This window comes from Trachypithecus francoisi, unplaced genomic scaffold, assembly GCF_009764315.1.
Source record: "Trachypithecus francoisi isolate TF-2019V2 unplaced genomic scaffold, Tfra_2.0 Lachesis_group4, whole genome shotgun sequence".
NCBI classification, from domain to species: domain Eukaryota; kingdom Metazoa; phylum Chordata; class Mammalia; order Primates; family Cercopithecidae; genus Trachypithecus; species Trachypithecus francoisi.
Window position 1 is genome coordinate 93322081 of NW_022681469.1, and position 17581 is coordinate 93339661.

General features: G+C 39.7%; 1 protein-coding gene across 1 annotated transcript in view; it reads left to right on the top strand.

The window, feature by feature from the left end:
- The window catches only part of DNAH11 (dynein axonemal heavy chain 11), a 407209-nt gene that overhangs the window by 23228 nt on the left and 366400 nt on the right, over window positions 1-17581 (top strand). The window contains exons 7-9 of the mRNA XM_033192171.1: window positions 5533-5763; window positions 7224-7391; window positions 17340-17456. Of these exons, the coding sequence (XP_033048062.1) occupies window positions 5533-5763; window positions 7224-7391; window positions 17340-17456 (516 nt within the window). The remainder of the gene's footprint in view (window positions 1-5532; window positions 5764-7223; window positions 7392-17339; window positions 17457-17581) is intronic.

Consider the following 17581-nt stretch of genomic DNA (forward strand, 5'->3'; position numbering starts at 1 on the left):
GTAGAATTGTGTCGAAAAACTTCTGATTCATTGTTGGTCTTTTAAAATCTCTTTTATAATTGCTTCTCTATTCCTTACTCAACCTGCGAAATGTTAAAAAAAAAAAAAAAAAGGACCAGCTCTCTCTGTGTCCTCATCCTGTCTATGTGAATGTGGATTCTTCTATGTTCACAGTACCACAGGGTATTACGTAATTTGACAGCTAAAAGATACTTGGATGCTACATAATCCAGTAGTTCTTATTTGGAGGTGTGTATTAGTCTGCTCAGGCTTCCATAGCAAAGTACTATGGACTGGGTAGGTTAAACGTCAGAAATTTATTTTTTCTCACAGTTCTAGAAGCTGAAAGTCTGAGATGAGAGTGCCAGCGTGCTCAGGTTCTGGTGAGGGCCCTCTTCCTGGCTTGCTGATGACTGGCTGCCTTCTCACTGTGTCCTCACTTGGCCATCTTCCTCTTTTTTATTTTTTTTTAATTTTATTTTTAATTTTTTTTTTGAGATGGAATCTCACTCTGTCACCCAGGCTGGAGTGCAGTGGCCAGATCTCAGTTCACTGCAAGCTCCACCTCCCGGACTCACACCATTCTCCTGTCTCAGCCTCCCAAGTAGCTGGGACTGTAGACGCCCGCCATCTCGCCCGGCTACTTTTTTTGCATTTTTAGTAGAGACAGGGTTTCACTGTGTCAGCCAGGATGGTCTCGGATCTTCTGACCTCGTGATCCGCCCACCTCAGCCTCCCAAAGTGCTGGGATTACAGGCGTGAGCCACTGTGCCCGGCCGGCCATCTTCCTCTTATAAGACCACAGTCCTATCGGATTAAGTCCCCATCTTTATAACCTCATTTAATCGCAGTTACCTCCTAAAGATGCTATATCCAGATACAGTCACATTGGGAGTTAGGCTTTCAACATATCAATTTGAAGGGACACAATTCAGATATTTTTCAAATGAATTAACCAAGACTTGAAAAATGATGTTATTTGCTCAATTTCCCTGAGAAGTTAGGAGGAAAGCCAGACCAGAGAACAGGTCTGCAGACTTGCAGCTTAGAGTTTCTGGAGTATGAGGTTGCATTGTTAATGTTTTTCATCTCTTTCCCTCTCTGATTCTGAAAAGATGGAGTGCTGTGTGGGAAAGGCTTTGGACCCAGACCAACCTGGATTCAAATCTAATTGACCCACTTAAGGGAAGTTAAATGACTCCTCAGTTTCCACATCTGTCAGTGGGGATAATGCCTAGTCCATGGCTATTGTGAGGATTAAAACATAACCTAAGTGAAATCCCCAGCATTGCTTGGTGTTTAATCGAGTTTCAGTAAATGTTAGTTGCCTTTTGTTCTTTCGACAAACTGTTGACTTACAGGCTAGTTGCGGCTGTTGGTAGGAGATAACAACAGGTTGATCCCTTGCTGTATTTTATCATCATCTCTCTGCTTTTGTTCAATTTCTGTTACTCTGTTGGGCAAACTTAGTTTTGCCGTTTTGTTAAACAGGTTCCCTGGACCCTAATGGCTTGGGTCTCTATGTAAAACACCACAATCACTGTTGCAGGGTCAAAAACTGTAACCACCACTTTCCCCAAACTCCTATTTAAGGACCTATTTCTCATTTTGAGAATAATTGAAACTGTTTCACTGCAAATCCTTGTTAATGTATAAATGACGGAGGAGACTATTTGTTAGCACAGGTGACTTATTTTAAGTCCTGGTTATCTGTAAGCCTGTAAACTTCTCATGTCTGGCTTCTGGTCTGTGTCAACAGCCAGCTTCTGCCAAGCTCCTGATAAAATAATGTGGCTTCTCTTGTTCCTTAGTTCTGGCTTCTATCCAAAGGTTTCATTGACCTGATTCCTTTGATTCTATGAACGGCAGATTTCAGACTTTGTGGTAAATACGCCCAACATGTTAGGAGTCAAAAGTTAACAATTAGCCAGTGTCCATAGCTGGTTCCCTGAAGCACTAACCACCAGCCACCAATTTTACTACTTTTATATAGTTATTTAACAAACACTATATAATACTTATTTTGTTCAGGAGCTTTTCCAAGCCCTTTACGAAAATTCAAAAGTTAAGTCCTCATAGCAACGCTACGACATAGGTATTATGAGTAGCTTCATTTTATAATGAAAAAAACCCTGAAGCCTAAGAAGATAAGTAACTTTCCAATGCAACAAGTCAATAATAGAATTCTCACCCATTATACCATGCTCCGTATTTTAAAATAAGTTTTTTTCATGTCTAAATGTGACCTAATACGTGGTATGCTAATGATAATTGTAAAATATTCTCATTGCATAGTGTTGGAACAGTGGAAATAGTTCTTCAGTTTTATCACTCTATTAAGCATTTATACATTTTATCATATGTACAGTTTTGTACTACTTGAAAGATGATTTTGTTATTGCTGTATATGTAAGTTGCTTCCAGCCTCCTTGATTATAAACAACATGCAGAAAACTATACAAAGATCCCCTGTTTTGACTGGAATAATTGGCTTACTATAAATTCCTGATGTTGGTCAAAGGATGCAATCTTTTCATGGCTCCTGAGCAATATTTGATACTTACAAATTATTTTCTAAAAGGTTATATCGATTACGTTGCTATTATCAATGTGTAAAAGGTTTCACTATGACCTGTCAACTTGGAGCATTGCCATCTTTAAAAAAATTGGGGGTCATTTATTGTGTTCTAGTGGTAACATGTTTTTAAATTTATACCTTGCATGATATGTGATTACACATTTTATGTTTTCTGTAATTGTATTTCCTCTTGTCACCTACATGTTATTTGCTTTCGTGAATGTATTGATCAAGATTTTGTGAAATTTCAAACCCTTCTTATGTTACATATTAGAGGTCATAAGCTGACATGCTATCAGCTCATTTGGCCCAGAGATCAATGCAGTGTTTCTATTTTGTATAATATTTTTTAATTTAAAAATTGTTGTTAATACTTAAATTGGATAGATCTCATTTAAATGCCAGCATTTCAGCCTCCACTGAAAACTCAGAGATCTTGCTACAGTGCTTGCGCCATCCCCGTAGGCGCAGCCAGTGACTATAGCTTCAAATGCCGCTTTAGGTGAAACAGGTGCTATCTAGATGACCATGACCTTCTCCGTTCACTGTCGTTTCTGATCTACTTTACTCAGTTTCATTATATGCCTGACCCTGTGACTGGAATGCCAGTCAGAGTCAGAAACCCTTTGTTACTTTAAAAACAAATGTATTTCTTTTCTCGTTTTCTAGTGGTGAACACTAACATCATTATTTAGGCTAGACACATAAAAGGCATCACCTATTCACCTTGCATGCTAGCACAGGCTTTGCTAATGGGGTCTTAATGCCTTGCCTTTCTTCTCTGGTAACCTGACTCTACTCCCTGGTCCTTGTGTGTCATTACCACTCTAGCCACTACCTTGTCTATTCCATGGCTTGGTGTATCTGTTGTAGACATTGTCACCTACAAGATCCTAGGTAAGGAAGAGTTTAAGTCTGAGTAGTCGAGTGTGGAGTAGAGCTGTCAGGATTGAGCTAAAACAACAGTCCATAAAAACACATGCAAAAGAATAGAGAAGCAGCAGCAGAGAGACAAGCCTCAAACTAACAATATCACTGGTAAATTGGTTAATCGATCAGCTTATTGATAAATAAGTTGGTTAACAGTATTTTAGTTTATAAGGCCTCTGAAGTGGGACCAGTTCATCCTAAATCTGGTGGCTTTTAGCTTGTTTGTGCTGGTACCATGAAGTATGCGATGATAGAGCTGCTGTGGTTAGGCATGCTCCAGAGCGGGTACTGTGAGAGGTTGAAAAGAATTTAGAGTTTATGAGCTAAAAGGGATTTTGAGATTCACCTAATTCATTTCCCTCATTTTGCAGCTAAGGAAATAGATCCTCTGAGACAACTTAGCTAGTATCACAAAAGTAGTTCGTGGCCCCCAGAAGGGTCACAGCCAGCCCCTGCCTCAGGTCATGCCTTTTCCCTCACACACTCTGCCTCCCCATGCAAGGAGACAGACTGGGTGTTTTCATTTAGGACATTAGGTACTATCACCTGTCTTAGGAGGCCTTACTAAACAGTAGTCTGTATGAACAGGAGATTCCTTGTCTATGTTTGTCTCATCTGTGTGAGGGCCAGCCAGGAAGCACAGGAATAAACATTAAGCATGGATTGTCCTAGGGACGTTACTTTAAATACAAGTAATTAGGTAACAGGGGGTTGCTAAAGCAGAAGGGGCCACTCAAGCAAAAGATGGAGTCGTTTGCCATAGATTTTTCAGCATCCTAAAAAGACACATTTACTATAAAGAATACATAGAGATAAAGGTATATGGAATACACCATGTACCATATCAAAGTGTAAGTTCTTTTAAAATTCACATTGCTAAGGGATTCCTGGTGGTTCTCTTCACTGTCCTAAATGACTTGCTATTATAGCAGCCCTCATGTGGAGGTTAATTTTCTATCTAACGTGATTGGGAAATAAAAGCATAGATTGGGAAGGAGTCTAATCAGTAGGGGGTTTAGACACTAAATGAATGATTTTCTTATTGCCTTACAAATTCATGGCACAGAGCCTATATTGCCTGTAAAACTGTTTTCATTAATGGGAAATGGAAGGTCATATGCCTACATTTAGGGAAGAAGTGCTTCCCTCTGCTATTTTGAACTCAGGACTTTCATTACATTATCCATTGACATCTTGAACAACTTTCTAAGCAACCACAAAATTGAAGGCACACAAATTAGACCTGTAATTTATATGAGGTTAAGATGCATCAGGAAGAGATAGCATACAAAAGAACCTTCAGAATGCACAAGTTCTTGGTCCTTGAAGAGGGGAATTCTGAATGTGGGTATCAAATATGAAGAGAGAAGAAGTTGGGAGTGTTGGTTGGTCCCATGAGAATTTGACCAGTGCCACATGGATCTTCTAGTCTTTTCTTTCTCTTTTACCCTTCTCTTCCTTTCTTTTCCTCTATTCAAAACTAGTTCATGTGGCACATGTCAGCTAGACTGTATGTCCTGTAATGTTACTTAAGCCCCCAGAAGAGAAGTTTGCTAACTTGAAAGAATTTCCACTGTTACACACTCCTAATCAGGTCTTTCCCTTTGCAAGTGGCCCTGAACTACCAGATAAAGTGATTGTACTTTAAAAATTCGTGTTCTGATAGATTTCCTTGTCTGGCTTATATATTCTTTATATGAGAAAATGATTGTTCAGAATATTTGCTGGCAGGCACACTCACGCAAATTACATGACAGTTGTCATATTTAGCGACAATTTAGTCATTTGCTAGAATGTAAAAATCCAGAAACAGTAGGGTCTCCTGTATATTAATTCTAACATATACAAGTATGTAATTGAAGTCTAAGTAGCTGAATTTCTAGAATTTGTGCTTTCTTTCTTTCGTCATTGCTGGCCCACCTTTAGATATTGGCATTTAAAAATGATTCTTCGAAACAGAGACAGTTACAGGGAAAAATTGTTAAACACAGTTTTGATCATTGTTCCCTTTCATTAAATCCTAGGCAACAGCTTTCCTTTCACCTGAGGACCTTTTGAAGGGAGAAATAGAGGAGTCACTGGAAAAGGTGCAGGTGGCTGTTAACATCTTAAAGACTTTCAGAAACTGCTTTTTCAACTATAGAAAAAAATTGGCAAGCTATTTTATGGGAAGTAAGCTGAGACCATGGGATTTCCAGTCTCATCTGGTGTTTTGCAGATTTGACAAGTTTCTTGATCGTTTGATAAAAATAGAGGTATTCTTTTTTTCTTTCACTTATTCATGTTGAAATTGGGTTCAAAAAGGCGGTAGCTTTTCACATGATTCATGGAACGGTTTACTTTACATTGTAGGTGGAGGCCTCCTTTCTCAGTGATTCTCAATAAGGAGCTCAGCAGGCCAATGCTATGATGGTACAAGGGCAATTTTTAAGTCTTTCATTTTGATTTTTTAAAAGTTCATTTTTGATTGTTATTACACTGAGTATAAGTAAATCTCTTTATATATCAGTGACTGTTAGAATTTACTAATCTAGAAGAGTGTTGTAAATCAGGAAGCAGTAAACTAATCCTCTGTAAATAGATCCACTTTTCCTTTTATATATTTAATCCTTAAAATTGCTGTTTCATATCCTAAAACCCATTGGATAATTTAAATTATCACACTATTTTTTAGTATATTAATATATGCTATACTATAAAAATATTAAAACCACTGGTAAAAATAAAACATGGAAATATGTGCTTTGTAAATTAAACACATACAACACACAAACTCTTACACTTGTATGGTGCCTATTGGCTTAGATTTTTTTTTTACAAAAAGTTTAAATTGATGACACTGCCTTATTTTCTTTGTAAAGCTGTAAGAATTTTGGACATTGTCATTGATATCAGATTTGTTTTATTTCATTCAAAATTAGAGCTTTATGTCTTGAGAATTCTCATGATCGCTTAAATGAGTCTGAATGCCTCTTCTGTCTCTGAATGTGAAATACCTAATGAAGGGCAGCTTACATATCCCTTCCTTAACAGTTTCCTGGGCTCACTTTCAGTAAAGCAACGGACTCACTGCAAAGTATGGGGTGATGAAAACAGGAGTTTTGGATGCTACCTGGGGATCTGACTTACATTTAGGAGGATATAAAACTGGGAGAGTTACATGTCTAGCTATGGTGAATTAGAGGTTGCTTACACTGAGAGATTTTTTTTTTTTTTTGTACAGATAGGGTCTCATACTGTCGCCCAGGCTTAAGTGCAGTGGTGTGAACACAGCTCACTGCAGCCTTGACCTCCTGGTTCAAGTGATCCTCCCGCCTCAGCTTCTCAAGTAGCTAGGACTACAGGTGCATGCCACCATGCCTAGTTCACTTTTTTGTGTTTCGTAGAGACAGAGTCTTGCCTTGTTGCCCAGGTTGGTTTCAAACTCCTGGGCTCAAGCAATCCTCCTGCCTTGGCCTCCCAAAGTGCTGGGATTACAAGCGTGAGCCACTGCGCCTGGCCAGTGAGAGTTAATTTTTAATAAATATGAAAATGGGAGAGTAATTTTAAAAATTGGCAATGACTTTGTTAATTAAATAATTAATATTTATTTTTTGTCCTGTAAGTGTCCATTGACTCATTGATTTTGAACACTTGAAAATGTTCTTGATTTGAAACTTTAAAATATTTTGCTGCTCAGTGTAGTGGAAAGGTCTTTACTGTGTTTTTTACAAAGGATGTATTTGTCAGCACTTTGGAATTTGAAAAGCTGGAAAGACTGGAATTCGGTGGTACCAAAGGAGCAATTTTAAATGGACAAGTTCATGAGATGAATGAAGAATTTATGGAACTCTATAAAGTTTTTAAACAGAGCACTTATGACCCATCTGATTGCAATAACATGGTAATGTTGTACCTTTGCATTTTCATTTCATGGGATCCTATAATTTTATAGCTGAAAAGGAAGATCGGTCTCAGTAATAATAGGAGCCATCCATTCCAACATCTCTAGGACCAAAAGAGGTTAAATGACTTGCTGAAGTCTTGTAGCTACTTAGTTAGTAGATCAGGGATCAGAACTTAAGCTTTTGCGTTTTCAGTTCAGAATGATGGCTGATAAAACTGCAGACCTCAGTCTGGATTTGTATCTTGTTTGTGTATACTAAACAGAAACTTTCCACACTAACTCAATTTGATCTGATGTCCATGTAACTCATGTGCTTTATTTTAGCCTTTTCTTGAATCACTGGATTTTTTTTTTCCACCTGAACACTTGGTTTCACCCCATTCATTACGAGTATCGTTAGCATGTTGGTTGTTTCTTATAATTTTTGTTATTCTTGAGAGCTGATTATAACTTCACATTTCCAACCACAGGAAAGGGGGAAGCTTTCTGAGTTAAGCTGCTTCTGTGCTCTGTCAGTTCCAGCATGTTAGTAGCCAGGGAGCTACCTGTGAGCATCCCTGCAGTTCTAGGATAAAAATAGCTTCATTTTAGTAGTTTGCCAAGAACAGTGAAGCCCAAGTCAAAAAGAATGAGGATTTAGCTCTTGTTCTTATTATTTTATACATGAGTTTATTCACTATTGTTTATATTTGGCCGAACAATCGATTCTTTGAGATGTATGAGTGCAGTGTGATAGCTTTATAAGGATGTAGTTAGCAAACTTAAGCCCTCTGAATTGTAGTCAGTTTTGGAAAGTGGAGTGAATGGTAGGACACTGCTATAGTGGGTGACTCTTTGCTAAACCAGGGTCCTACAGTTTGTGAAAATGTATGAGGAATATAGGATCATGGCGATGAATAATTTGAGTGAACTCATCCCCAAAGCCTTGTAAGATGCCTGGCACTTGGAAGGCTTTCAATAAATATGTACAGAATGGGATTCTTCAGAGAGCCTCTAGGTTAGCCCCGCTGAATGAGCTCGTGGAGGAGGAGTGTGAGACTGAGCCTGCACAAGATCCTTGGGGACATTTGAATAGCAAGAGAATCTTGATTTTGTTACAACTGCAAAAACTGGCAAGTTTTCAGAGTGCCAGAATTAGAGAATGTGGCCAGGTTGGATTGACGTCACTGCCTTGGCAATGCTGAAGGTCCTGATTTTACTCCTGTCTCTGCCTGAGGCCTGCATAGCCACAAACATGTAGGAATAGAAAAGTCATTTGCTCTGGAGGTATATACTGGCTTGGTATTTGTATTTTGGAAGCCCCTTCTATTTTGCAGAGAAGGTGGGCAGTGTTTACCTCTGATCTTTAGTCTGGTTGGAGACATCATAACCTTCCCCTGAAGTTCCCTTCATCCTCCTGTCGGATTCTTGCCTTACAGTGTAGAAGCTCCTTGAGTTTGATCATTCCTTAAAATTAAAACATGAATTAACTAAAAGTTAACTTAATTGGCATACTTACATTCAAGACGACCATTGCTTTTTTAAAAAACGTGTCTTGGCTCTCATTATTACTTTAAAATACTGCATGTATTGTATATTTTTGCTTAATAAGCTGTTCATTTTGGTGCTTTTTAGCTGAGTTCCTTGTACTTTGACTTCATGATGAAATCAGTTGGTAATTTTTGAGACATTATTTCAACAAATGACTTCCAACCTAGTGTATGCATGTATTTGTATGGACATATGAATACATGCCCAAACCCTGCCCTTCCCCTCCCATTGCATACAGCCCCATGTTCCTGCTCCTGCTCCGTCCGCTCTGACTACAAACTAGTGCTTATATAACAGGGAAGTGTGTCAGGGTCAGCCATTCTGCCCTTGATATATACATGGTTTAAATATGTTCCAGTAAATTAAAGAAATGATCACTGGTAATTTGCTGTTTGAAATGCTGTTATTTATCTGTCTTCTCATCAGTCTTAAGCCTATTAATCAGGCTTTGAGCCTTAGTGTACGAAAAGGTTTGCTGCTGTGGTCCATTTACAGAATGTGGGGATTTTATCAGGTGTACCCACACAAATGATTTTGGGTTTCTCAATTATTGAATGTTACTTTAGGTATTTTCTTTGACATCTTTTTAGGGGACTGTTTGAAATCTAGACAATTATGAGAGGAAACTTGCTTTTTTCATAATTGATGTTGAACAGTTAGTCCAGCAATATTAGACTCAGTAATTTTGCTGTCATTCTATGGTGTTTCTTGATGAAATTCCTCAGATACCTAAGCAAAGATGGTAGCTATTCTTGTTAATGGTAACCTCTTGTCTCTACTTAGTCTCTGTTAATGAGAGCCAATTAATATTTACGGAACAAGTGCTGGGTGCCAGGCATTGAGCCAGAGTTTTCCCACATTATATACCTGCTTAATTCTCACTATAACCCAGAGAGTGGTCCCCCAGGCAAATGACAGTTTCACTAAATTATCTGAGATTATAGTTTCCAGTTGGTGGAATGGAAGTTTGAATCCAGAACTCTCAACCACAATACCTGCATACTTTTATTTTCTCTCCTCCCTTCCTTCCTTTTTTTTTTTTTTTTAAGACAGAGTCTCATTCCGTCACCCAGGCTGGAGTGCAATGGTGCGATCTCAGCTCACTCCAACCTCTGCCTCCCAGCTTCAAGTGATTCTCCTGCCTCAGCCTCCTGAGTAGCTGGGATTACAGGCACGTACCACCATGCCCAGCTAATTTTCTTGTACTTTTAACAGAGACGGGGTTTTGCCATGTTGGCCAGGTTGGTCTCCAACTCCTGACCTCAGATGATCCACCCGCCTTGGCCTCCCAAACTGCTGAGATTAGAAGCATGAGCCACTGCACCCGGGCTTGCTTTTTTTTTTTTTTTTTTGAGACAGTCTCACTCTGTCACCCTGGTTGGAGTGCAGTGGCATGATCTCGGCTCATTGCAACCTCTGCCTCCCAGGTTCAAATGATTCTCCTGCCTCAGCCTCCTGAGTAGCTGGGATTACAGGAGTGTGCTACCACGCCCAACTAACTTTTGTATTTTTAATAGAGATGGGGTTTCACCATGTTGGCCAGGCCGGTCTTAAACTCCTGGCCTCAAGTGATCCACCTGCCTCGGCCTCCAAAAGTGCTGGGATTACAGGCATGAGCCACCACGCCCACCCGCTGCATTGTTTTCACTACACCACCCTGTAGTATTTATCTTGCTTGTGTCCTCATTGAAATGAAAGGAATAAGTTCATCTGGGGGAATTCACCTGAGGACCTGTGCCCTGAGATGAAGTGATCCAGGTTGCTGTGTCTGTTTTTCTGCTGATTTTCAGTGGGAAGTTTTATTCAGGTGCCTAGCTCACCATGGTATCAGAATCTAAAATACATTTTAAAAGTAATTATTTAGTTCACCTGTACTAGGTTGTATTCTAATTCCTAGAACAAGTCTATTGTTCTGCTGTCACCCACTGAACTATTCTTTTGCTATTACTTTATGTAGTGTTTTCTCATTTTAATTATACAGATTTCATCTTTATTAGTCATACACAGCATTTCCATGTCTTGCCTGCATATTATTCAAGATGAAATGAATTATTTAGCAACCTTAGTAATTCTTTTGGAAAGGTAACATTTGTAAAAACTTGGTCCTCTTTTTCTCACCCTATAGCCTTTTCCCTAGTCTTCCATTTGTCCTCCCCAAAGGCATCTCTATTAAAAATTTCTTATATGATGTTCCAGAGATATTTGGTGCATGTACTGGCATATACATTATTTTCTGCTTTTGCATTAATAACATTTATACCTTGTTTTTATCACTTACTATATTTTGGCAGTCATTCTGTATCACTACAATAGCATTGCTCATCTTAAAACAACTGCACATCCATCAAATTTGTGTCTTATTTATTTTAAAATGTTGTTTAGTAGATATCATTGTTTAAATTTTTAATTAGAAACGTCTGCTTCTGGAAAGAAGGAGATGTACTTTTCCCTATTCCTCCCACTGAGTGCAACTAAAACACTGGCCATTATACAATAGCATGGTTCGCCTGTCACTGAGACTCCTCTAGCTCTTGTTGCTGCTGGTTATCCTACCTGCTAGCAATGGAGATTAACTCTGAGGCTCTGACATGGTATTATCCCTTGAGGAGACCAAACAGCTGCTTGGCGGGAAGGTAATTACCCAAGAAGGACAGCAATTCATCTTGTATAGGATTGATACATATTCCAAGAATGTGTCTTCCTTGCCTGCCCCAAAGGCCTCAGCAAGCTTGGCGGCCACAGACAGCCCTTGAAAATGTCTATTGCAGGAAGCCCAGAAAGGAAGCACCAAGTTGGTTTAAGGGATTCTTCTTGGGGTTGTAGGGGAGAGGAGATAAAAGGAAGCCAAGATCTAAGATCCCAGAAGATATTAATACTGACTCAAGACCCTCTTGAAAGATGTAAACTCTGATAGAGGGTATGGATGATGTGTTTGATCCTTTCTGGGGCTTAAGCCAAGACCCTATCAAGCAAGTAAGTGGGAGATTGTGCTTATAAACAGCTCTTTTGAGGTAAGACAGATGTTCTCCTTGCTTCTTAGAATATTTTAGGCCAAAGCATTTTGTGGGCATAAATTAGTCTAATGTCAGTGTCAGTGCTCTATTTCAGCTTACTCATGAAGCCCTGGTCTTTGTGCTATAAGCAATTAAGAAAGACAGAATTCTTAAGTGCATTTCAAGGAAATGTAAAGACAAAGTATTCAATGCACACTTATGTATATATAGTATGAGGTTTATAACAAAAGTATAAAAACATACATGGGAAAGATTGAAACTTACTTTGGGGTAGTGGTTTTCTGGGCAGGCAGGAAGAGATATGTGTCTATATGTGTTACTTATTTCTGAAATGAAATAACAGTATCTGAGCAAAAAAAGACAAAAAAAATCCACTGGCCATTACATATAAAACAGACATAAGAAGAATCTGAAAGGTGAAAATAAAAAGGCAGAGTGGCTAAGGATATTGGGACTCAAGAAACAACAACGTGATGAGTTCCCTGGATTTTCCTGTTGCCGGAAGTAATCCAGACTTGGAGCTGAAGACACTGGCAACCAGGAAATGCCAGTGGGCACAGACCAGAAAAAAAGCCCAGTAAAAGCCTGATCTCTCCCTAGCCAAAGGCTCAAGAAGGAGAGAACTTAGCACAAAAGAAGATTTGTCAAACCATAATCTCTCCACTCTAGCCAAACACCATGGAAGAAACTGTGCTCCACCCCTCCCCTTGCCAGGAAAAGGTGAGTGGGGAACCTAGACTTACACCCTGTCTGTCTGAAAACGCTCCAACTCCCACCCTTGCCGGGGTGGTGTCAGAGATGACTACATAGGAAGCCATGATTTTCATCCCTGCTGGCCAGGAATTAACTTCATTCTCTGTGGTGTCTGGAGACCATGTGGGAACCCTGGATTTCCTTCTTCACCCAGCCTGATGTTGGAGCAAACCTGATGGAGAGTCCAGACTATCACCCTGAGGTCAAGTGGTAACAAGGCCACCTGCACTTGTGGCATCAGTAGAGACCACATGGGGAACTGGAAGTCCCAGCCCAGCTGTAACAAGGAGCCCTGCCCACCCTTGGGGATGAATAGATGCCAAGTGGAGAACCTAGACTTCTGTCTCTACTTTATTGTAATGAGGCTGGAGCAGTATCAGAGAAAGTCAGCAAAAACAACAGGTTTAAATAAGAGTCAGAGTCTTATAACAATATGAAATTTCAGTAGAATATTGGTTAGTATACCAAGAACCAGGAAGATCTCAACTGAGTGAACAAAAGACAACCATTAGATGCCAATGCCAATATAATAGAGATTTTGGAATTACTTGAGAAAGATTTTAAAGTAGTGTATTAGTCCATTTTCACATTGCTACAGAGAACTACCTGAGACTGGGTAATTTATGAAGAAAAGAAGTTTAATTGACTCACAGTTCCACAGACTTAACAGAAGCATGACTGGGAGGCCTCAGGAAACTTACAATCATGTTGGAAGATGAAGGGGAGGCAAGGACCTTCTTCACATAGTGTTCAGAGAGAGAGAGCAAAGGGGGAAGTGCCACATACTTTTAAACCATCAAATCTCATGAAAACTCACTGTCATGAGAACAACAGAGGAAAGTCACCCTCCATGATCCAGTCACCTCCCACCAGGCCCTTCTTCCAATTTGACATGAGATTTGGGCAGGGATACAAATCCAAACCATATCAGTCCACCCCTGGCCCCTCTCAAATCTCATGCCCATCTCATATTGCAAAATAAAATGATCCCTTCTCAACAGTCCCCCAGTCTTATTTCAGCATCAAAACAAAAGTCCACAGTCCAGATTCTCACCTGAGGCAAAGTAAGTCCCTTCTCTCTATGAGCCTGTAAAATCAAAAACAAGTTAGTTATCCAAGATACAATGAAGGTACAGGCATTGGATGAATGTTCCCCTTTCAAATGGGAGAAATTGGCCAAAACAAAGGGGCTACAGGTCCCGTGCAAGTCTGAAACCCAGCAAGACAGTCATTACGTCTTAAAGCTTCAAAATAATCTCCTTTGACTGTATGTCTCACATCTAGGGCACATTGATGCAAGAGGTGGGCTTCCAAGGCCTTAGGCAGCTCCACCCCTGTGGCTTTGCAGGGTACAGCCCCCACAACTGCTTTCATGGGCTGGTGTCGAGTGCCTGCAACTTTTCCAGGTGTGTGGTGTAAGCTGTCAGTGGATCTACCATTCTGGGGTCTGGAGGACAGTGACGCTCTTCTCATAGCTCCACTAGGCAGTACCCCAGTGGGGACTCTGTGTGGGAGCTCCAACCCCACATTTCCCTTCTCCAACCCCACACTGCCCTAGTAGAGGTTCTCCATGAGAGCTGTGCTCCTGCAGCTGACTTCAGTCTAGATATCCAGGTGTTTCCACACATTCTCTGAAATCTAGGAGGAGATTCTCCAGCCTCAACTCTTGGCTTCTATGTACCCACAGAAACACATGCCAAACACATGCCAAACATAATTGCCTACTCAACGTCTCCACTGAGATATTTCATACACATCTCAAAATCACATTCAGATCTAAGCCCCTGCTTATCCCTCCCCAAACCTACTCTCGCCTGTCTCTCCAACTCATTAAATGGCATATGTAATGGGCTACTTAGTGAGAAACCTTTGAGTCATCTGTGATCTTGCTCATTTTCTCACAACAAACATCCAGTTCTTTCAGATATGCCTTGAAAGTATTTCCAAGTCTTTTCTGTGACTTGGATTATTGTGCTTGCCTCCAAACTGCTCCCTTTTCCCCATCTTGACTTTGTTAGTTTATTCTCCACACGGCAGCCTGAGTGCCTTTTAGATACTAAGTCAAACCATGGCTTTTTTCTAATTACAACCCTTCAATAGCTTCTCATGATGCTAATAAAGGCAATTATGCAGTTTTCAGAATACAGCAACATTTTTATAATGATTTCTGAATAATACTAGCACATCATTTATTCTGTAATACATATTTATTGAGAAACAAGTATGTCCTGGAAACTCTATTAAATATTGGTACTGTAATTGTGAAAAAATAAACCTGGCAGTTACGCTCAGAGATTAAAATCCAAGGGAGAATGTAGATAGGCAGTTGTCATATGGGTGCCCAGTGCTGGGGTATGAAGAGTACAGAGTGCTCTGAGAACATTTACATAGGCCTCCTTTCCAGAGGAGGTGAGATGTAAACTGAGACCTGTAACATAAATAGAAATGAAGCAGGTGAGAAGTGGGTGAAGGAGAGAGACAAAATGTGATAAGGCTCCGTGGCTGGATCCGAGAGTGTGAAATTGGGAGAGGTGGCAGAATAGTTAGCAGTAAGTGGCATCCAGACCGCATAGGGTCTTATGTAATAGATTATGCTAAGACCTTTGGACATTACCCTGAGAAACTGACAATTCTGAATTAAGATTGTGAGTTAAAGGATTCTAAATAAGAAAGTGACATGATAAGATTTCTATTTTTAAAAAGATTATTTAGTCAGCCATTGGAGGATGAATCAGATAAGACTACAGGCAAAGAGTAGAAAGTGGTTAACATATCCAGATGAGCAATAATGGTGACCCAGACCAAGGGCATCCTGGAGAGATTGAGAATAGTAGAGAGACTCCAGAGGTAGTTAGAAGAGCATTTGATAGAGAAGTCAAGGAGGTTGCCCAAGTTTCTATTAGGGTGTATAAAAAGAAGAGCAGCTTTGTAGAGAAGATAACGAGTTCAGATTTGTACTTGAACAAATTAAGTATGAATTTTCTGTGGGACTTTCCAAGGGAGAGGGCCCATGTGCAGTTCTAAATTTGTTTTCAGGAATGAGTGAGTGAGGAGGGAGGGGGGTGAGGGAGAGATATCAGAGAGGGAGACTAGCATATTTTTCTCTCCCTGAGATATTTATTTCTAAATATTCAATTAATGTTTGGTGACCTTAAGCCATATGTTCTCTATTACTATACTAAGAAGAGGGATGTTAGGCTTGTTAAAACTTGTTGGGAAGTTGTGTTTACTTTATTAGCCAAGGAGCCTTGAATGAAGAGATTGCTTGGCTCTAATTCAGAAGTGGAAACTTCTTCTTGATGCTAAATATAATGTTGTGGTGTGTGACACATAGTGTCCTAGAACTTTGCTGTTACACTGCTTTTCCGTGTGTGAAATTCAGCATAAGGTGACCTCTGTTTAGGTTGCTATAACAAAATACGATAAGCCAGGTAGCTTATAAATGACAGAAAATTATTTTTCAGAGTTTTAGAGGCTGAGAAGTCCAAGAGCAAGGCTCCCACAGATTCAGTGTCTGGGGAGGGCTACATCCTGATCACAGATGGTACTTTCTAGCCGTGTCCTTACTTGGCAGAAGGATGAAGGGGTCTCTCTCAGGCCTCTTTTATATGGGCACTGATCCCATTCATGAAGATCCCACACTTATTACCTAGTCACCTTTGAAAGCACCACTTCTTCATATCATCGTATTGAGGGTTAGGATTTCAAAATAACATTTTGCAAGGACATAAAACATTCAGACTCTAGCAGGTATATTCCTTCAAAGAAACATAGCATCTGGGATCAGGAGCCAGGTTGCCTGGCTTTAAATTCCAGCCCTGACATTTACCAGTGGTGTGATTTTAGGTGAATCGTTTAACTTCTCTGAGTTTGTTTTGTCACCTATAATGCAGAAAAAAATATTACCTATATGAGATGTTGTAAGAGGTGAGTTAATCATGTGGAACATTTAGAACAGAATTACTTACATGCTAGCTGTCATTTATTCTATTACTGTTATTACTGTTAATAGATGGAGGCTCAGTTTACAGAGGTGGCAAAGGCCTTCATTATGAGAAATCTGTTTTGTGTAGTTCAGAGGCCTTTTGACTGTAAAGCACCAAAATGTTTCTGAAATCCTGGGATTTCTTTACTGGAGACTCAACTGTGATGCTATGAAGATGATAGTTATTCTTTCACCGTTTCATTCTTTCTAACTATGGGAGTGGATGGTTATGTATTAGGAGGAAACTGAGGGATGTTAACTGCATACTAATAAAAAACTGGGAAAATGTAAGAGTATTTGTTAGCTCTGTATCACTAATGATGTTTTCTTACCTGTGGATTTCAGTTCACACCTGAAGAAACAGTGTTTCCATGTAGATTTTCAACTCCGTGAAACTGCTGTTTTCAACTGCTGTTGGGGCCTGAGCCACTGAAAAGCACTGGGAAAGCATGGGGAAAAGTACTAAGCTTTCAGTGATTCTGTAAGGTGGCATTTGCAGTCAGTCAGATATAGCTCTTTCTTGATCTTCCCTGGAATCCTGCTATGAAAAATAAATTCACTCAGAGAGCGAGAGAGAGCTAAAGTAAGGTCACGCTTGTGTGATTGCTATTTTCGCTGTTGGATTCTTTCCAATACACTAATATTTCACTTTGAATTTTACAGGAATTTGAAAGTGATTATGTGGCATTTAAGTCCAAAACTCTGGAATTTGACAGAAGGCTTGGGACAATTATTTGTGAAGCTTTCTTTAACTGCAATGGCTTAGAAGCTGCATTTAAGGTTAGTTCTGAAGAAGCTATCATAAAAAATGTTTTACTAATAATATAGGCTGTTAGATGAAAGGGGTGAATTCTCATTCAGGTAGAGTATTAACTAGGTTAACTAGTCATATTCCCTTCAAATTC